The sequence below is a fragment of the Patiria miniata genome, unplaced genomic scaffold (genome assembly GCF_015706575.1).
Source record: "Patiria miniata isolate m_02_andy unplaced genomic scaffold, ASM1570657v1 HiC_scaffold_3, whole genome shotgun sequence".
NCBI lineage: Eukaryota > Metazoa > Echinodermata > Asteroidea > Valvatida > Asterinidae > Patiria > Patiria miniata.
The window spans coordinates 42188428-42204153 of NW_024037069.1; the positions used below are offsets into that span (position 1 = coordinate 42188428).

At 42.0% G+C, this 15726-nt stretch overlaps 1 protein-coding gene across 1 annotated transcript in view; it reads left to right on the top strand.

The window, feature by feature from the left end:
• Positions 1-15726, top strand: part of LOC119737346 (fibrillin-2-like) — a 106310-nt gene that overhangs the window by 23359 nt on the left and 67225 nt on the right. The window contains exons 12-22 of the mRNA XM_038211637.1: positions 845-958; positions 2864-2977; positions 3714-3827; positions 4912-5025; positions 7268-7381; positions 8579-8692; positions 10842-10955; positions 12286-12399; positions 13397-13510; positions 14540-14653; positions 15613-15726. Of these exons, the coding sequence (XP_038067565.1) occupies positions 845-958; positions 2864-2977; positions 3714-3827; positions 4912-5025; positions 7268-7381; positions 8579-8692; positions 10842-10955; positions 12286-12399; positions 13397-13510; positions 14540-14653; positions 15613-15726 (1254 nt within the window). The remainder of the gene's footprint in view (positions 1-844; positions 959-2863; positions 2978-3713; positions 3828-4911; positions 5026-7267; positions 7382-8578; positions 8693-10841; positions 10956-12285; positions 12400-13396; positions 13511-14539; positions 14654-15612) is intronic.

Below are 15726 nucleotides of genomic sequence, written 5' to 3' on the forward strand. Positions count from 1 at the left end.
TAATGATAGCATCTGGAAAAAATCCTTGTTTCCTTCAAAATTCATTCAACCATAAAATCTGAAGCGAAAAAACAAAAACATTGTGAACCTGAGAACAAAGTGAAATCTGAAGTTAAGGTCGAAAATATTTTGAATCAAAACAGAGATTATATGTGATGCGATCAAACTAAATGAGTCGTTTGTCGATCCTGGTCAATTTTTTTTTTTCAGATTTAAAAAGAGCACAATCTCAGCATTACTGCTGTGAAAACCGCATGCTGGTACCATCTTTAGTTCAAAAGTTATGGAAGTTGGAACACCAAGAGATGTGATGAAGTGATGTGATGAAGTGGCCCCTATTTTGGCCTGAATCTCTAAATGAAAATTCCTGACAAACGCCTCATTTAGCTTGATCGCATCACATATGAGGAACAAAAACAATAAACCCTCCTTCCTAGTTTCGAACCATATTGAGACCAGTTGACATCGGAAAATCCCACCCAGCCAAACCCATGCCAACTAATTCCGTCACTTTAGCCTCAATTACTGCATTTATCCCCTTTCCTCCTTCCCATAGCCCTGTGCCAAACTGGTACATGTATCTGTACAACATTTCATACTTTGTCCCAACAGTGTTTTGATGTTCAGGTTGTGTAACATTTTCTTTACAGGATATTTTCCATTTTGCCAGAATTTGTAATCACATTTGAGCTTTTTTTTCCATTCATGAATTGTTCAAGATGCTAACTTTCCCTCCCAAATAGGTTTTTCTCTAAAAGTGCATGCTTTTAGAACCTTCTTTTTTTTCTCAATGAGTAAAATGAGTCGGACGTTATCCTAAAGTCTTTTCAATCTGTACCACAAGATATCAATGAATGTGCCAGCAATCCTTGTCAGAATGGCGGCGCTTGCAACGACCTGATCAACTCCTATCGGTGTGTCTGCCAGCCCGGTTATACTGGCCTGCGGTGTGAAATCGGTGAGTTCCTCCTTCCCTTCGTTGGAAAGGCTACGGCTGGATGTTACTTTATGGGTCTGTGAGATGTGGCTGCGGCTGCTGCCATAGGCGCGTGTGTAATTTCCAGTCATAGCCCAGTAATTTGGACACGGCTTCAGGTGCTTTACGTAGCCATAAGTGTGACGTCACCTCCTCCCCAGGTCAAGCTCTCTTCCCCCACAACGGTTCATGCGCACTCCGTACATGACAACTTCCATGTGCATTTAAAGCTATAGTCCATCATTTGCAGCAATCCGAAAAGTAACTGGCGTAATTATTGTTGAAAAGCATACTTGGTTGACAGATAGTAAGGGGACTATAAAACTCCCTGTGTAATTATTCTTTTTGGCAAGCTGTCATTTTGAAGGCCTTTCCAACAGTTGGAAAGGCCTTCGTTGGAAAGGCCTTCGAAAGGCAAGTGTTGGCACGACGCACACGCGCACGCGGTTGCTGTAATTCGTCGGATCAGTGTGCGACATCGTGTTAAGCTGCAATTCAAAACATGATTCAGCAAGTTTTGATTTGAAATTGAGATCCGAGAATGCTATTTTTCTCGGAATATACAGCTGAAGCTGAGCTGAAACTTCATTAGGTCAGTTGTTCAGCACCCTTCTTTAGATTTTTAACACTTTTGTTGCTTCAAATAAACAAAATGCACAAATTACAAATGATGGACTATACCTTTAACACACATGATCACAGACAGCAATTAACATCCTCCTTTTAGAGACCTTTTTTCACAAATTAGTTCCTGAAAATGGCATCACAGTTTTGAATTAAAAACTGGAAATTAACATTGGCATAAAAAATCAAAAGGCACCAAAAATCTCTTGAAAATGGCAACGTAAAGATTGAACATACAGTTTAACCAATTAGCACCTTGACTTCATTGCATTACACTGTATTTATTCACTGAAAAATCAATGAGACCATGAGGTGCTGGCAAGGGCGGATCCAGAACACAATTTTGGGAGGGGCCAAAAAAAAATTTGGTCCCCCAAAAAAGTGGGTCAAAAAATACGGCGTGGGGTTCGGGGCCCGCTTAAGGGCCCCGAAAAAAATTTGGATTCTAGATGCTCTGTGGTGCGATCTGAGGCAATTTCTGACCACTTTAACCAATGTTTTTTTTGAGGAAAAGATGGTTGTGTACTCATTGCCTGCCTTTATTGCGATGTCACATAAAAAAAAAAAAATAATTGGTTTCGTTTTGGGGGGGGCCATGGCCCCCATTGGCCCCCCCTGGATCCGCCCTTGGGTGCTGGGGCGGTTTTGGGCGCTACAGCAACTAAAGGGATTTTCCAGGATTGCATTAAATAACTTCAGTTCATGGTCCCTTTCAGTCCGAAAAACTAATAAAACTCTTTTTGCAAGTATGCACCAATCATCTTGCCAGATCTTGTTGACCAAAACACGTCAGTTTTGCTTGAATTTATGGTTTGTTTTGAGTTAAAAACCCATCCACTTGTTACTTCACTGAAGCCTCCATGCGCTGATTTTTTCATAAGGTTCCCTAGCAGGGTGCCATTGGGCAACGTCCTGCACATTGTTTCATTTTATCAGGTGTTTCTCTAACAGGAAATTTCGCATTCAAGAAGCACAAGCGATTTTTTTTCAAAAACTGCATTAGGATCGAGCACACTGGCATTGACAATAACTAGATCCCTTAACAGACATGAAAAAAAGTGAGTGACATTTCACCTGACGACGGGCAGAGCATACTTTTCGAAATGTTGAGTCCCTCCGGTTCTTTTCAGAACCACACATACTCACAAAAGAGATTTATTCACATGGTGCTACCGCAAACTTATCTTGTCTTAGTATCTTTCCACCATGCAAACCTTCAAATCTCATCTGACATTTCAATTTGTTTTCCCCCCTTTCTCCTAGATATCAACGAGTGCGCCTCCGGCCCATGTCTGAATGGAGGTCAATGTGACGATCTGGTCAATCGCTTTGAATGTCGCTGTCCGGCCGGGTACAGTGGCTTGCGTTGTGAAAACGGTAAGCACAACCGCTGAGAGATCAAACTGTGTTGAATCTCCCAAGAAGCGTAAGAACCGTCATTTGCCCACTGTCCAAGATTGCAATATTATATAATAAACCAAAAATGTGTTACATATAGATTGTAAAACTTCATTAGTTGAAAATCTAATATCAGGTAGAATAATAAATGGTTTGGTTGCACTACCACGGCTTTATCAGCTAGTTGACCCCGGGAAGTTCTGTGGTCGAGCGTTAAGACTCGTTATGGGTTCGAGTTCCACGTAAGCTTGTGGATTTGTCACAAGGCCTTGGATAATACTGAGTACACTACAACGTCAAATAAATTTAAACACAAACACCGTTTTAAACTTCTGACCACAAATCACAAAAAAAAGGCAAGTCCCTATGTGAATCGTTTTCCTTTTGCTGAAAGAACACTTGCTTTTTTTGTGATCCGTGGACAGTACTTCAAAACGGTGGTTGTGTTCAAAAGTCTGTAACTTGAAAAGTACACGAGTGATTTGAATGATTCTTGTACGAAAAAAGAAGCTTATTAATTGGGCTTTCATATCCTAGATTTTGAAAGTGCTACATGCAGAACTTCATGAAATAATTGGTCCTGCCATTTGGGTTTCCTTTTTCTTTTTTCTTTTTTACTCACCCTGTATGTCACATTTTCCATTCTCCCATTTACATACAGTATGGTGGGTTTTTTTTCAGTAATTGATTTTTGCTTTCTCTATTTCAATCTCAGATGATGATGAGTGTCGCAGTCAGCCTTGCCAGAACAACGGCCAATGTCAGGATGGTCTCAACCGGTACACGTGTGTTTGCACTCCTGGCTTTGTTGGCGACAACTGTGAAATTAGTAAGTACATGTAATAAAAATTGGGCTCCGCTGCCAGGGCGCATTTTTACCACTTTTGAGAGCCCCTTTGACATGACACCACGTGTGCGTACTGTACTGGTTCGCGCGCGAAGTGCGCAATAATTACTTATCCTGAATGAGCACATAGCTGAGCAATAACATCTTTGTGCGTGAGCATCAGACGTCGTGGGCACGCGAATACGTTCGAAATTGACTGAGATGGTCTCCCAGACTATAATGCCAACCCCCAATAACTTTGGATCATTGCACGGAGCCCATAGCGCTTTATACCAAAGGTCTCAAAGTGCTTCATAATTATTACCGCTGTTCATCAGGCTATGAGACCAGTTTTTGCAGCAGCTCGAGATCAGCGCATTCTGGTCTCTACCTTCACAGGTACCCATTTATACTCCTGGGTGGAGAGAGGCAATTGTAGTAAAGTGTCTTGCCCAAGAACACAAGCACCGTGTTTCCTGCAGGGTTCGAACCCATGTACCACGACACATGAGACGAACACCGTAACCATTGGACCACAGCGTTCCACAAACGCCAGTAGGATGTAAATGTTTGTAATTTTTGAGCGAACAAGGCACTGTAAAGGCACCCTTTTATGGGTGCCAATAGAAATATAGAATTATACAACACATGAATAAATCCCCGTCATCTGATTGGTAGATCGTTGATCACATGTCATCGAATTATTCGTCCCAACCCGCAACTCAGCAGCACCGCAAAAAAAAAATAGCAGTTCTATTCCACAGTGAATAGAACTTCTTCTATTGCACGGTTTGATTACTGCCAGTGGTGGCGCTGTGATAGGAATCATTCCCGTGCAATAGAAGAAGTTCTATTCCACGGTGAATAGAGCTTCTTCTATTGCACGGTTTGACTACTGCCAGTGGTGGCCCTGTGACGGGAATCATTCCCTTATATTTTGCGAAGTTTTTAACGTAACCCACATTGTAAAAAAAAAAAAAATGGACCTCATTTTGACTCCACTCACAAGACAGCTTTGCACTATAATATCTAAAGATAACTTGACGCATGTTATATTTTTAAAAATTGTTCTTTTTCTTTCTTTCAGACTTTGATGAGTGTAGCAGTAACCCATGTTTGAACGGTGGCAGGTGCGACGATCTAGTCAACGGCTTCCGTTGCACCTGCACACCAGGCTGGACCGGAGTCACTTGTGCCACCAGTAAGTCATTTGGACAGGAGAGTTTCAGGCCAGTTGCCCGACCTGGAACTGTGGGGTGGGGGTTGTCGGTCCCCTAAAGTGGACCTTTTCATGCCATAGTATACAAATATTGAGTGGCTCAGCGTGGAATGGGAGGAATATTATCATAAGATGGAATTTTGCGTCGGGGTGATATAAATCAAATTAGGTTTTTGCCCTTCACCGACGTTTTTAACACACTGAGTATACAGTGTTTAAAAACGTCGGTGAAGGGCAAAAACCTAATTTGATTTATATCACTCCGACGCAAAATTCCATCTTATAATAGTTTATGCGGTACCCGCTGCTATGTATATCAGATTCGAACCGGCCACCCGATCCCGTTAGCTCGGTGGTCGAGTGGTAAGACATCTGCACTAGAAAGCAGGAGGTCGTGGGTTCGAGTCCCACCCGAGTGATTTTTTCCAACTTTCACTCGGGAGGTAACACACTGAGTATACAGTGTTTAAAAACGTCGGTGAAGGGCAAAAACCTAATTTGAGGAATATTATCGCAAGGTAAAATCTGGACTTTTCCAATTCACGAGGCGAAGCCGATTGAACTGGAAATGTCCGAGCGATGATATTCCTCCCATTTCACAATTTAAAGCCACCCAATATTTGTTTCATATAACTGACATATAGATCCTTGTCATTTGATGTATTTGAACTTTTATTTCAATACAAAACTGGAGGAAATGTATTTCTCTCTTCCAAACCACCCCTTCACGAAAATGTTTGAACCCAATGCTGTAGCGCTGGCTCTTTGGAACAATACGTGCTACGCGCAACGCTGAACGCGCACACCAGCATGCATTTGTACACAAATACCGCGTCATGATCCTAACTGTTCAATAGTATTTCCCATTCCCCATGGGCGGATAGTACTTTTTGGGCCGTGGCGTGAATGGGAGCAATACCTCCCATGTCACGTGATGTGAGTTCACATGTCACGTGATGTGAATGTCACGTGATGTGAGTTCCACTAATCAAATGACAAGGATCTGTATGTCGGTTATATAATGCACAACATGTACCATTTTGTTGCTCACAGTTTGGATGCTTATCCAATGGAAGGCCTTTTCGGTGTGCACAAAACTGAGGTCACACCTCAAAAACTTTAAAAACAAATAAAAACTCCAAAAGTGGGCAAAAGCAGAACTTGCGCATCAGTTGAGGTGTGGAGGTGTGAGATTTTCAGAATAGGAGTAAATTCTTGCAAAAAGACACAGGAAAACGCACCTTTGTGTTCCATTTTCAATTTTTCATTTTGCCATTTTCAAGGGTATTTGATTCCTTTCTTGGTTTTTTATGCTAATGCTAATTTACATATTCATAAGCAAAAGTGTGACGTCAGTTCAGGCAGACACCTCAATGTTACAGCTATTTCAGCACCAAAAGTTGCCAGAATGTTGGATATTTTCCTGTCGTGAATTTTCTTTTCGTTGGTGATTCGTTATTATGTCAGTACATTGCAGTAAGCTGGCGAGCAAACTTTATCGTAAGCAGATGGTCTCTGAATACTTTCTAGTTATTTATTTATTTTCAATTTCAATCTGCAAAGCGTCTATTATTATTATTATTATTATTATTAATCATTTCTGGTAATGAAACCAAGGATTCTTCAAAAGCGCCCTAGGCACTGTAAGCTCGCAAGCCTGAAGAAACCTGTGGAGAGAAGACAATGAGAAGAAGTTACAGTTTTAGAGGTGGGAGGAAAAGCTCAGAAGAATATTCTGGGGAAAAACCCACGGCATCAGGCAGGGACTGAAAACCCAATCCACATATTGGCCCAGGCGGGATTCGAACCCGGGTCACAGCGGTGGAAGGCGAGGAAAGTACCGCTACGCCAACGTAGTGTAATGGCCTAGCGGTTAAGAACACCGGACTCACGTTCTGGTGTTTCAGAGGCAACAGTGACGTGGGTTCGAGCCCGCCGGCGGACACTTGTGCTCTTAAGCAAGGCACTTAACCATTATTGCTTCGTCCTTCGGATGGGACGTTAAGCCGTAGGTCCCGTGTGTTGTATAAATGCAGGTAAAAGAACCCAGTAAACACTTATCGCTAAGAGAAGGGGTTTGCCCCGGTGTTTCTGGCCTCCTGTATAAACTCCCACGTGGAGTATTTAGGAGAAGAACCAACCAAGAACCAAGAACCAACCTGACTCCCCTATGCACGATGATCCTGACAAGTCTGTGTTTGTGTTGTTTTTTTTCCTCTTCAAGATGTGAATGAATGCGCCAGCAGTCCTTGCTTCAATGGTGGCAATTGCCAGGACGGTATCAACATGTACACTTGCAATTGTAACCCTGGATGGGAGGGCCTTCGTTGTGGAATCAGTGAGTCGGCCATTATGCTTTATAAACACCTTTACAAGCACACCCTTGTATATGTGACCTGTTCTGTCAAAAGCAGACGCTTCTGGGCAGAGGTTGAAATTGAGATAGGGCCAAAAAACGCTGTGGGGGTGATTTTTATCGATTTTCAAATTTTTGCATATTTGTAATCCTGAACATGTCTGAAATCTATAATAAAAGTTTGAAACCCTAATTTGAACTCTACATATATACTATTTTTGATGATTTTGATAAGGCATATCAGTTAAAGAAATAATTGTTTTGTGACGTTCGTGGCCATTTTCTCCGTTTTCTACTTTTCGACACAATGAACTTCAAAATAGCATAACTCTGCCCAGGAATGACCAGTTTCAAAAATTAAACCACCTACTAAAAGGAAAAAGAACATATGTTAACACTATGTAAAAATATCATTTTCGACCTTACGCCCAGAAAAGTCTGATTTTGACAGAACAGGTCACATATGTGTATCTTGTAGGATGGAGGCTTGTGTTGGGGAGATGGAAACTGTATCATAAGCAACAGATGAAAATTCACCAGCATACTCGAACCCAACAATATTCAAATCGTCAAGCCTCAAGTCTGAGTCCAAGTCCAACTCCTCAGTGTTGAGTCCAAGTCTGAGTCCGAGTCCGGGTCATGAGTCACTTTAAGGCATATAGGATTATTTGCTTTTCATTCGTACTGAATGTTCATAAGATGGAATTTTGCGTCAGGGTGATGTAAATCAAACTAGGTTTTTGCCCTTCACCGACGTATAAACACTGTATACTTAGTGTGTTACCTCCCGAGTGAAAGTTGGAAAAAAAATCCCTGGGGTGGGACTCGAACCCACGACCTCCTGCTTTAGTGCAGACGTCTTACCACTCCGAATCTGATGTCCCTAGCAGCGGGTACCGCATTAAACTATTCATAAGATGGAATTTTGCGTCGGTGTGATGTAAATCAAATTAGGTTTTTGGCCCTTCACCGACGTATAAACACTGTATACTCAGTGTGTCACCTCAGTGTGTAGATTGGCAAAATGAGGGGAAAGGTTAGGAGGCTGTTTGATTTCATGGGGCTTAGGCACGTAGAGAGCAGCGTAGCGGCTGCAAGGAGCATGCTGATCTCTAGTGTTTGCACTAATACCGAAGAACAAGCAAAGTACAATCGAATGGCTTTTGCCTCTTTGTTTAGATATTGACGAGTGCGCCAGTACTCCCTGCCGCAACGGTGGCACCTGCAATGATGGCGTCAACGGCTACACCTGTCGCTGTGCTGCAGGATACGATGGCGACTTCTGCCAAAACAGTGAGTAGCCTAGTCTATGGAGTATCCTCTTGCACAGCAAGGGTATATGATATGCAAGCAGTAAAGGCAGGCACTGCTTACCCCACCATCTTTTCCTCAAAAGAATTGGTTAAATGGTCAGAAATTGCCTCATATCGCACCACAGAGCGTGTTGAATCCCCCCCCCCCCCAAAAAAAAAATTGGGGGTACCAAAATGTTTTTGGCCCCCCCCCCCCCAAAAAAAAATTGTGTTCTGGATCCGCACTTGAGCAGATACGGCGATTAAATATGCAAAACAAGACCGCGCCTTTGATCTCAAGAGTCTGACCATTCAGTGGGTGCCTTTAATATCGGGCCTTCCGTAACCCATTACAAAAACATGGCAACCAAATTGACCAATCAACAGCTTAGTCCACATTTCTGATCAAAATGACATCCCGGTTTCTAAAGTTGACTCCGATTGGTTGGCGCGCGGGGTCCCATAAAATTTGCATAATCGGATATATCAGATGTTCGTTCCTGTGGCTCTGCACACATGAATGTCCGATTCTCCGACTATGAGTATACAAAATTGGTTTGAAAAATGTACCGTCCGTGCTCTTGAACAAGTTCACATTTACTTCAATTCTGTTCAATGCAGAAGACGTTTATTTCGCACTCTCCCATACACCGATACAAATTGAGTTCATATAAAGTACAATCTGTTCAAATCTTCAAGAAAATCCTGTTTTTGGACATTAAATCTCACATTTCGAAGTAGTATACAGGGTGAGTCAGAATGATTTGGACCCAAATTACGGAAAATATTAAAGATATGTAGCAATTATCAAAACAAGTCCAAATGAGATATGTTATAGGTTGGTAGTTTGGACATATTTGGTGAGAGTTCCATGTATATCCATTGTACCATTTTGAAGAAAAGCGCTAGCAAAGAACACACGCTAAAAAAAACCACTCTGACCACAGTTCCATGGTTCAAGAAATTTATTGAAATTGCGCACTGATGTGAAGTAGTGTAATAACAACCTAGTCATGGTGACTGACTCACTTGAAGTTATTGACACATTTAAAAAAAATCTAAAAATTAATGTGGCCTGACGTTGCGAACTTAGCAAGTTCTTCTTCAGAGGCTAAAACAGAAATGACAGAGGTACATACATTAACATGGGGGTGCACACAAACATGCAGGGCTGAAAGAAGAAACACAAAAGGAGGATTAAGTGGGAAAGGTGTAGAAAGATGCAGGGGAGGGTGGATGAGAGAACAAAGAAACAAAGGGAGATTGCAAACCACAAGGGGTCTGGTATAAACAGGGAAGGGACCAGAAAGGGGAAGGATCAAAGGTCACAGGGAGTGGGAACGGAAAAAAGAGTGTTAAAAGAGGGGGATGATGCGGGGGGGGGGGGACAGTATTGAGGTGGAAAGGGATGAAAGATGGGGGAAGATGGGTAAACACAAACAAGGAAGACCAGGTGGATTATCTGTAACAGAAGACAATGGAGGAAGAAAAGGATTAAAAAAACATTTTAAAAAAGGCAGAACCAATTCCGTGTGCAGACTGGAAAATGAGCCACTTCGATGAAAATGGCATAACTCCTCACCACAGCCACGAATTTGAAAAAAATCCAAATTCCTGTGGAGGACAAGGTATTAACCATTCACATGAAACACTCAGGGGTTTTTTCTCAATATTTTTGCCACAAAAAAAAATTGTGGCAGAACTGTGCCTTTGGTGACAAGGAAAATGCCGTAAACTGACTGCAGAGTTTTGCCCTCCTATTGTTTGGTCAGTCACAGACAGTCAGTGTTTTCCACTTCCCTTGCCGTACATTTGTATACAGACTAGTAAAATAGTCGGGTCATCACATTCATGTAAAACACTTTGACTAGTCAAATTCCATCAACAGACTAAAGAGGTAACTGATAGGCACAGCTGGCATATCAATCACCTCCAGTCAAAATAAACAAGGGAGTTCATAACTGTTAAGAAAAAACACACTAGTTCTTTGATTGATTTTGACTGCTGCGATGGTGTAGCGGAACTGATCAGACAGAGAGGGAGGGTTTGAAGGGGGGCACTAGGGCAAGGCATCCTTTTAGCCTGTCGGAGTGAAGAGTATTACAACCATACTTGGTTTGACCTTTGAACTCTCTTTCTCGCACCTTCAGATATCGACGAGTGTCGCAGTGGTCCCTGCCAAAACGGTGGCGCATGTCGTGATGGCGTCAACGGTTATACCTGTGACTGCGTGCCTGGATACACTGGCCTGCAGTGCCAAACTGGTAAGGAATCACAAGAAAATCTCGCGTTCCGACATAGAATGTCATTGTTATAAAAAAAAGCATCCCAAATGGCAGGGCCAATTTTTTGAACGACGTTTGCCTGTAGCACTTTCAAAATCTGGTATACGAAAGCCCAGTTATTAAGCTTTCATTTAGTATGAGAATCATTCAGATCACTCATGTAGGTTTCAAGTTACGGAATTTTGAACACAAACACCGTTTTAAAGTTCTGTCCACGGATCACAAAAAAAGTAAGTGTTCTTTCAGCAAAACGAAAACAGTTCTCATAGGGGTGTATGTGACTTGTTTTCGTTTTGCTGAAAGAACACATACCTTTTTTGTGATCCGTGGACAGAACTTTAAAACGGTGTTTGTTTTCAAAATGCCGTAACTTGAAAAGTATATGAGTGATTCGAATGATTCTTGTACTTATAGCTTCGGAGGTGGGCTTTCATATCCAAGATTTTGAAAGTGCTACAGGCAAAACTTCATTCCAAAATTGGTCCTGCCATTTGGGATGCAATTTTTTTTTTTTTTTTTTTTTTTTTGGCTCACCCTGTACAGGAGGGCGTGCTTGTCTAAAGAAGCTTTACATAAGCTTCATTTGTAGACGGTTTAATATAGGCTTGTTCATGTCGATGCCTTGGCGTACACTTGGCCAAGAGTTTGTCTATCGCTGCCTCTCCATCCCAGTGTGGAGAGGGTGCTTGTGCACAGTGTCCACCGAACTCCCTAAGGCACCGTCGATATATAGATATTACTCGATTATTCAGTTTTATTTTGATATCGATATCGTCGATAGCCATTTTTTTTATCACATCGAAATATCCCAATTTTCGAAAGTATTGAAAATGCCTCAGATTATCGTCAAAATAAATCTCCTTTACCTTTTGCTGTATAATGAAATAAAACTCGACGTCAACTTCTGCTTGTGACTCAAAATAAAAACGTCGCGAAATGCCAAGCGGTGTCGCATTGTGCTCCAATCTAAAACTTTTTTTTTTTAAAGCCTGTTCTGGACAAACTCTCAGTGCTGAAGTTTGTTTTAAAAAATTTGAGCATATTGCTCCAGCGAAAGCCATGCAGAATTGGGACTTAAACTTTGTTAATCAAAGTGTCATCTTTAATGGTCTTGAACTTTTACACGGGATAATCAATAAATTGAATATTCTCGATATTGGATTTCCGATCTATCGATTATTGAAAACAAATCTGATATCGACGGTGCTTGGGACACTGCCTGGAGGTTCTAGTCTCGTCCCCAGTCATCTCCGCCCGTCTCGTTTCCACTCGACTTGACGTCACCGTTTCATTTTCTTCTTTCTTGCAGACATCAATGAGTGTGCCAGCTCGCCCTGTCGCTTTGGTGCCGCCTGTAACAATCTCATCAATATGTACACGTGTACCTGCCAACCTGGATACACTGGTATCAACTGCGAGATTGGTAAGTTCTCCGAAAAACGATTCATTCATAGTCATTTTTTGTCTGCTCCGTGGTTGTGTATTTGTTTTGGGTTTTTTTTTGTGAAGATGAATTTTACTGTCATAGCGTTTTAGTGTTTAACAATTTGATACCCATTTTAGGAGCAGATTTGTTTTCATCGCAAATGAAAATAAAAGGCAAACGTATCAGTGACATGTGCCCAGAATCCAATTTCCAATTCGAAATAATTTTGATCTTTTGAATTAATGTAGTGCAGATTATTGCATTTTGAACCGTGCAATGTGATTGGTCAGTGACAGAGGGAAGCTTTATTTGTCTCCAGTGAAAAGTTCTGTTACACTTTATATCATCTGGGTGTCCGATGTGTCTATCCTTTGTCAATGCCACAGTGTGGTCTGAAGAAATATTAATTGATCTCAAGAACATAAAAGAAATTGTCCACAGAAGCAGATACTATTTTGGTGCAAATTTTGATATAGTTTGATGTCATTTTAAGTTCATAATCGTATTGCCTTTTGTTTGTTTGTTTGTCCCTTTTTGTTTGTACTCTTTTCTTGTCTGTTGCATCGGGAAAATCCAAAGCACTCGTTTTACTTTTATCCCTAAATGCTGGTAATATTACATTATATAGAATTATCAGAGTAAATGTTAATTTACACAAATTAATTTTCAAAAATACGATATTCTGTAAGTGAAGAGTTTTCTCCAAAATGCAATAAGCGCCATTTTGTTAAGTTTTAGAAGCCCGCTCATTCCTGGCTGCCTAAAGTCAGTATTGAAAGGGTTTGGTATAGTTCAAATAGAAGACAGTGAAGCGAAAAGTGAAGTTTAAAAACAGTTGTTGTACTGTTTTTATGCCTTAAAACTTTGATAAAACATGCAGATTTGTCACTTTTTTTTTTCAAATGGATATATCGCGTTTTGGCAGTAAACTCCTCAAGTGTACAATGCATTTCTACTGACATGAAAATCAATGTGTTTAAATCATTCATTGCAGATATCAATGAATGCGCAAGCTCGCCCTGTCTGAACGGCGGCTTCTGCCGGGACATGGTTAACCAGTATACCTGCAACTGCCCCGCAGGCTACGATGGAATCAACTGCGAGAATGGTAAGATATCATTCGACGTCAACACAATTTTTTCATAATATAATATAAAGTGTGGGGCGCTGTGGTCCAATGGTTACGGTGTTCGACTCGTGTGCCGTGGTACATGGGTTCAAATCCTGACCGTGTGAACATGGTGCTTGGGCTCTTGAGCAAGGCACTTCACCATTATTGCTTCGTCCTTCGGATGGGACGTAAAGCTGTAGGTCCTGTGTGTTGTGTAAAGATCCCAGTAACACCTTTGCTAGGAGAAGAGGTTTGCCCCGGTGTTTGTGGCAGTTATGCGCCGCAGCACCTAGCAAAAAGGTGCTACATACATGTAATGGGTCTCATATGTTCATATACTTCATTTACCTGTCTTTGGTTGCATTCTCCCCCAGCACTTTGTAACCTTTGCAAAAGGCGCTATATAAATACGATTAGTATTATTATTGTTATTAACACCCCCAAAGGGGCCAGTGATTCGTGTTTACTGGTCCCTGAAAAGGAAGTACATAAGTAGCAACCACATTGCACAAAAGGTGGTTTCTGCACATGCTACCTTTTTTCCGCCTCTCTCCTAAAATCTCGGCCATTGAGTGACGAAAATTTTTGCAATTCAGTATGTGCATAGAGCAACTCATCATGAACATACCCCAGAAATTTCATGACTATAGGTCAAAGGGTTTAGGAATTATGGCACATTAATTATTCATATATAAGAATGGTAATTCTGCTCTGTGTACACGATGTATATGGGAAAATTCAGTTTTCACGGCACATAGCGCCGGAAAATTGTTCGCTACGCGGCAACCCCTGGTCCAATTTTCATGTTTTTGGTATCAAAAGATGCGCAAGGCTCAAGGCTAAAAAGTCAAAACAGCTCGGGTCACGAAAAAAAGGTTAACCCTTGTAGGGTTAACCTGTGGCAAAAGTTTTAAATTCGCTGTCCGGTTTTTTTTTTAAGAAGTCAGACGAAACTCTTTTTATAATGTTGGCTTTCGGAACAGTTTTTTCTGACCATCAGTTTGGATTTTCTCTTGTTTCTTCCAGATATCAATGAATGCGCCAGCAACCCTTGCCAGAACGGAGGACAGTGTAACGATCGCATCAACCGCTTTGACTGCACCTGTCAACCAGGATGGGAGGGAACTGTCTGCGAAAACAGTGAGTGGCTATTGCAATCCTCCCCCCCCCCCCAAAAAAAAAAACCGACAAGGCTTTCCTTGTGGAGTTAGTCCGAAAGTCTCCATTTAGGACTCTGAATTTGCCTCGTGTATGGCACTGGACGTGTGTAGTTGGATTATTTTATTATTATTATTATTATTAATCATTTCTGGTAATGAAACCAACGATTCCTCAAAAGCGCCCTAGGCACTGTAGCTCGAAGGCCTGAAGAAACCTGCGGAGAGAAGACAATGAGAAGAAGTTACAGTTTTCAGAGTTGGGAGGAAAACCCCAGAAGAATATTCTGGGAAAAACCCATGGAATCAGGTAGGGACTGAAAACCCAATCCTCATGTTGGCCCAGGTGGGATTCGAACCCGGGTCACAGCGGTGGTAGGCGAGGAAAGTACCGCTACGCCAACCTGACTCCCCCATCTAGTGTGAAAGGGGTTCCCGATAACTCAGGGTTCGACCTTGGTACGTTGGCACGTGTGGTCTAGCGGTAGAGCATCGGATTCATGATTGTGAGATTTTGGGTTTGAGCCCCACTGTGGCCATGCGTGTTGTGCCCTTGAGTAAGGCGCTTTACCTCAATTACTCCTATCAACTCAGCTGTTAAATGGGTACCGGCATTAGTCAATGCTGGGAAGGTAACGGACTCGCTGTGGAGGAGGTGTGGCGATCCCCCCACAGCAGCCTATGAGTCTGGCCCAATCGCTAACGATAGAGAGATGGGCACTCTGTTCCTGTAAACACAGGTTCGTCCCCTTTACATTTTGGTACAACACAGAGATTTTGGACAGTGTGCAAGGGCCAATTAAAGAAGCTGCGTCACAATTTCTCCATCTGTTAGCTTCTGTACAAACGCCTGGTGTGGCTATCCCGTACAGTTTCTCCATTGGCTGTTCCGAAATTTTGTGATCGAATGTTTGTTTTTTACATTTGTGTCTCCTTCTGCAGACATCCAGGAATGCAACAGTTTCCCTTGTCGCAACGGCGGTCAGTGCGTGGACGGAATCAACGAATTCACCTGTACCTGTGCCCCCGGCTGGGAGGGCACCCTCTGCGAAACTA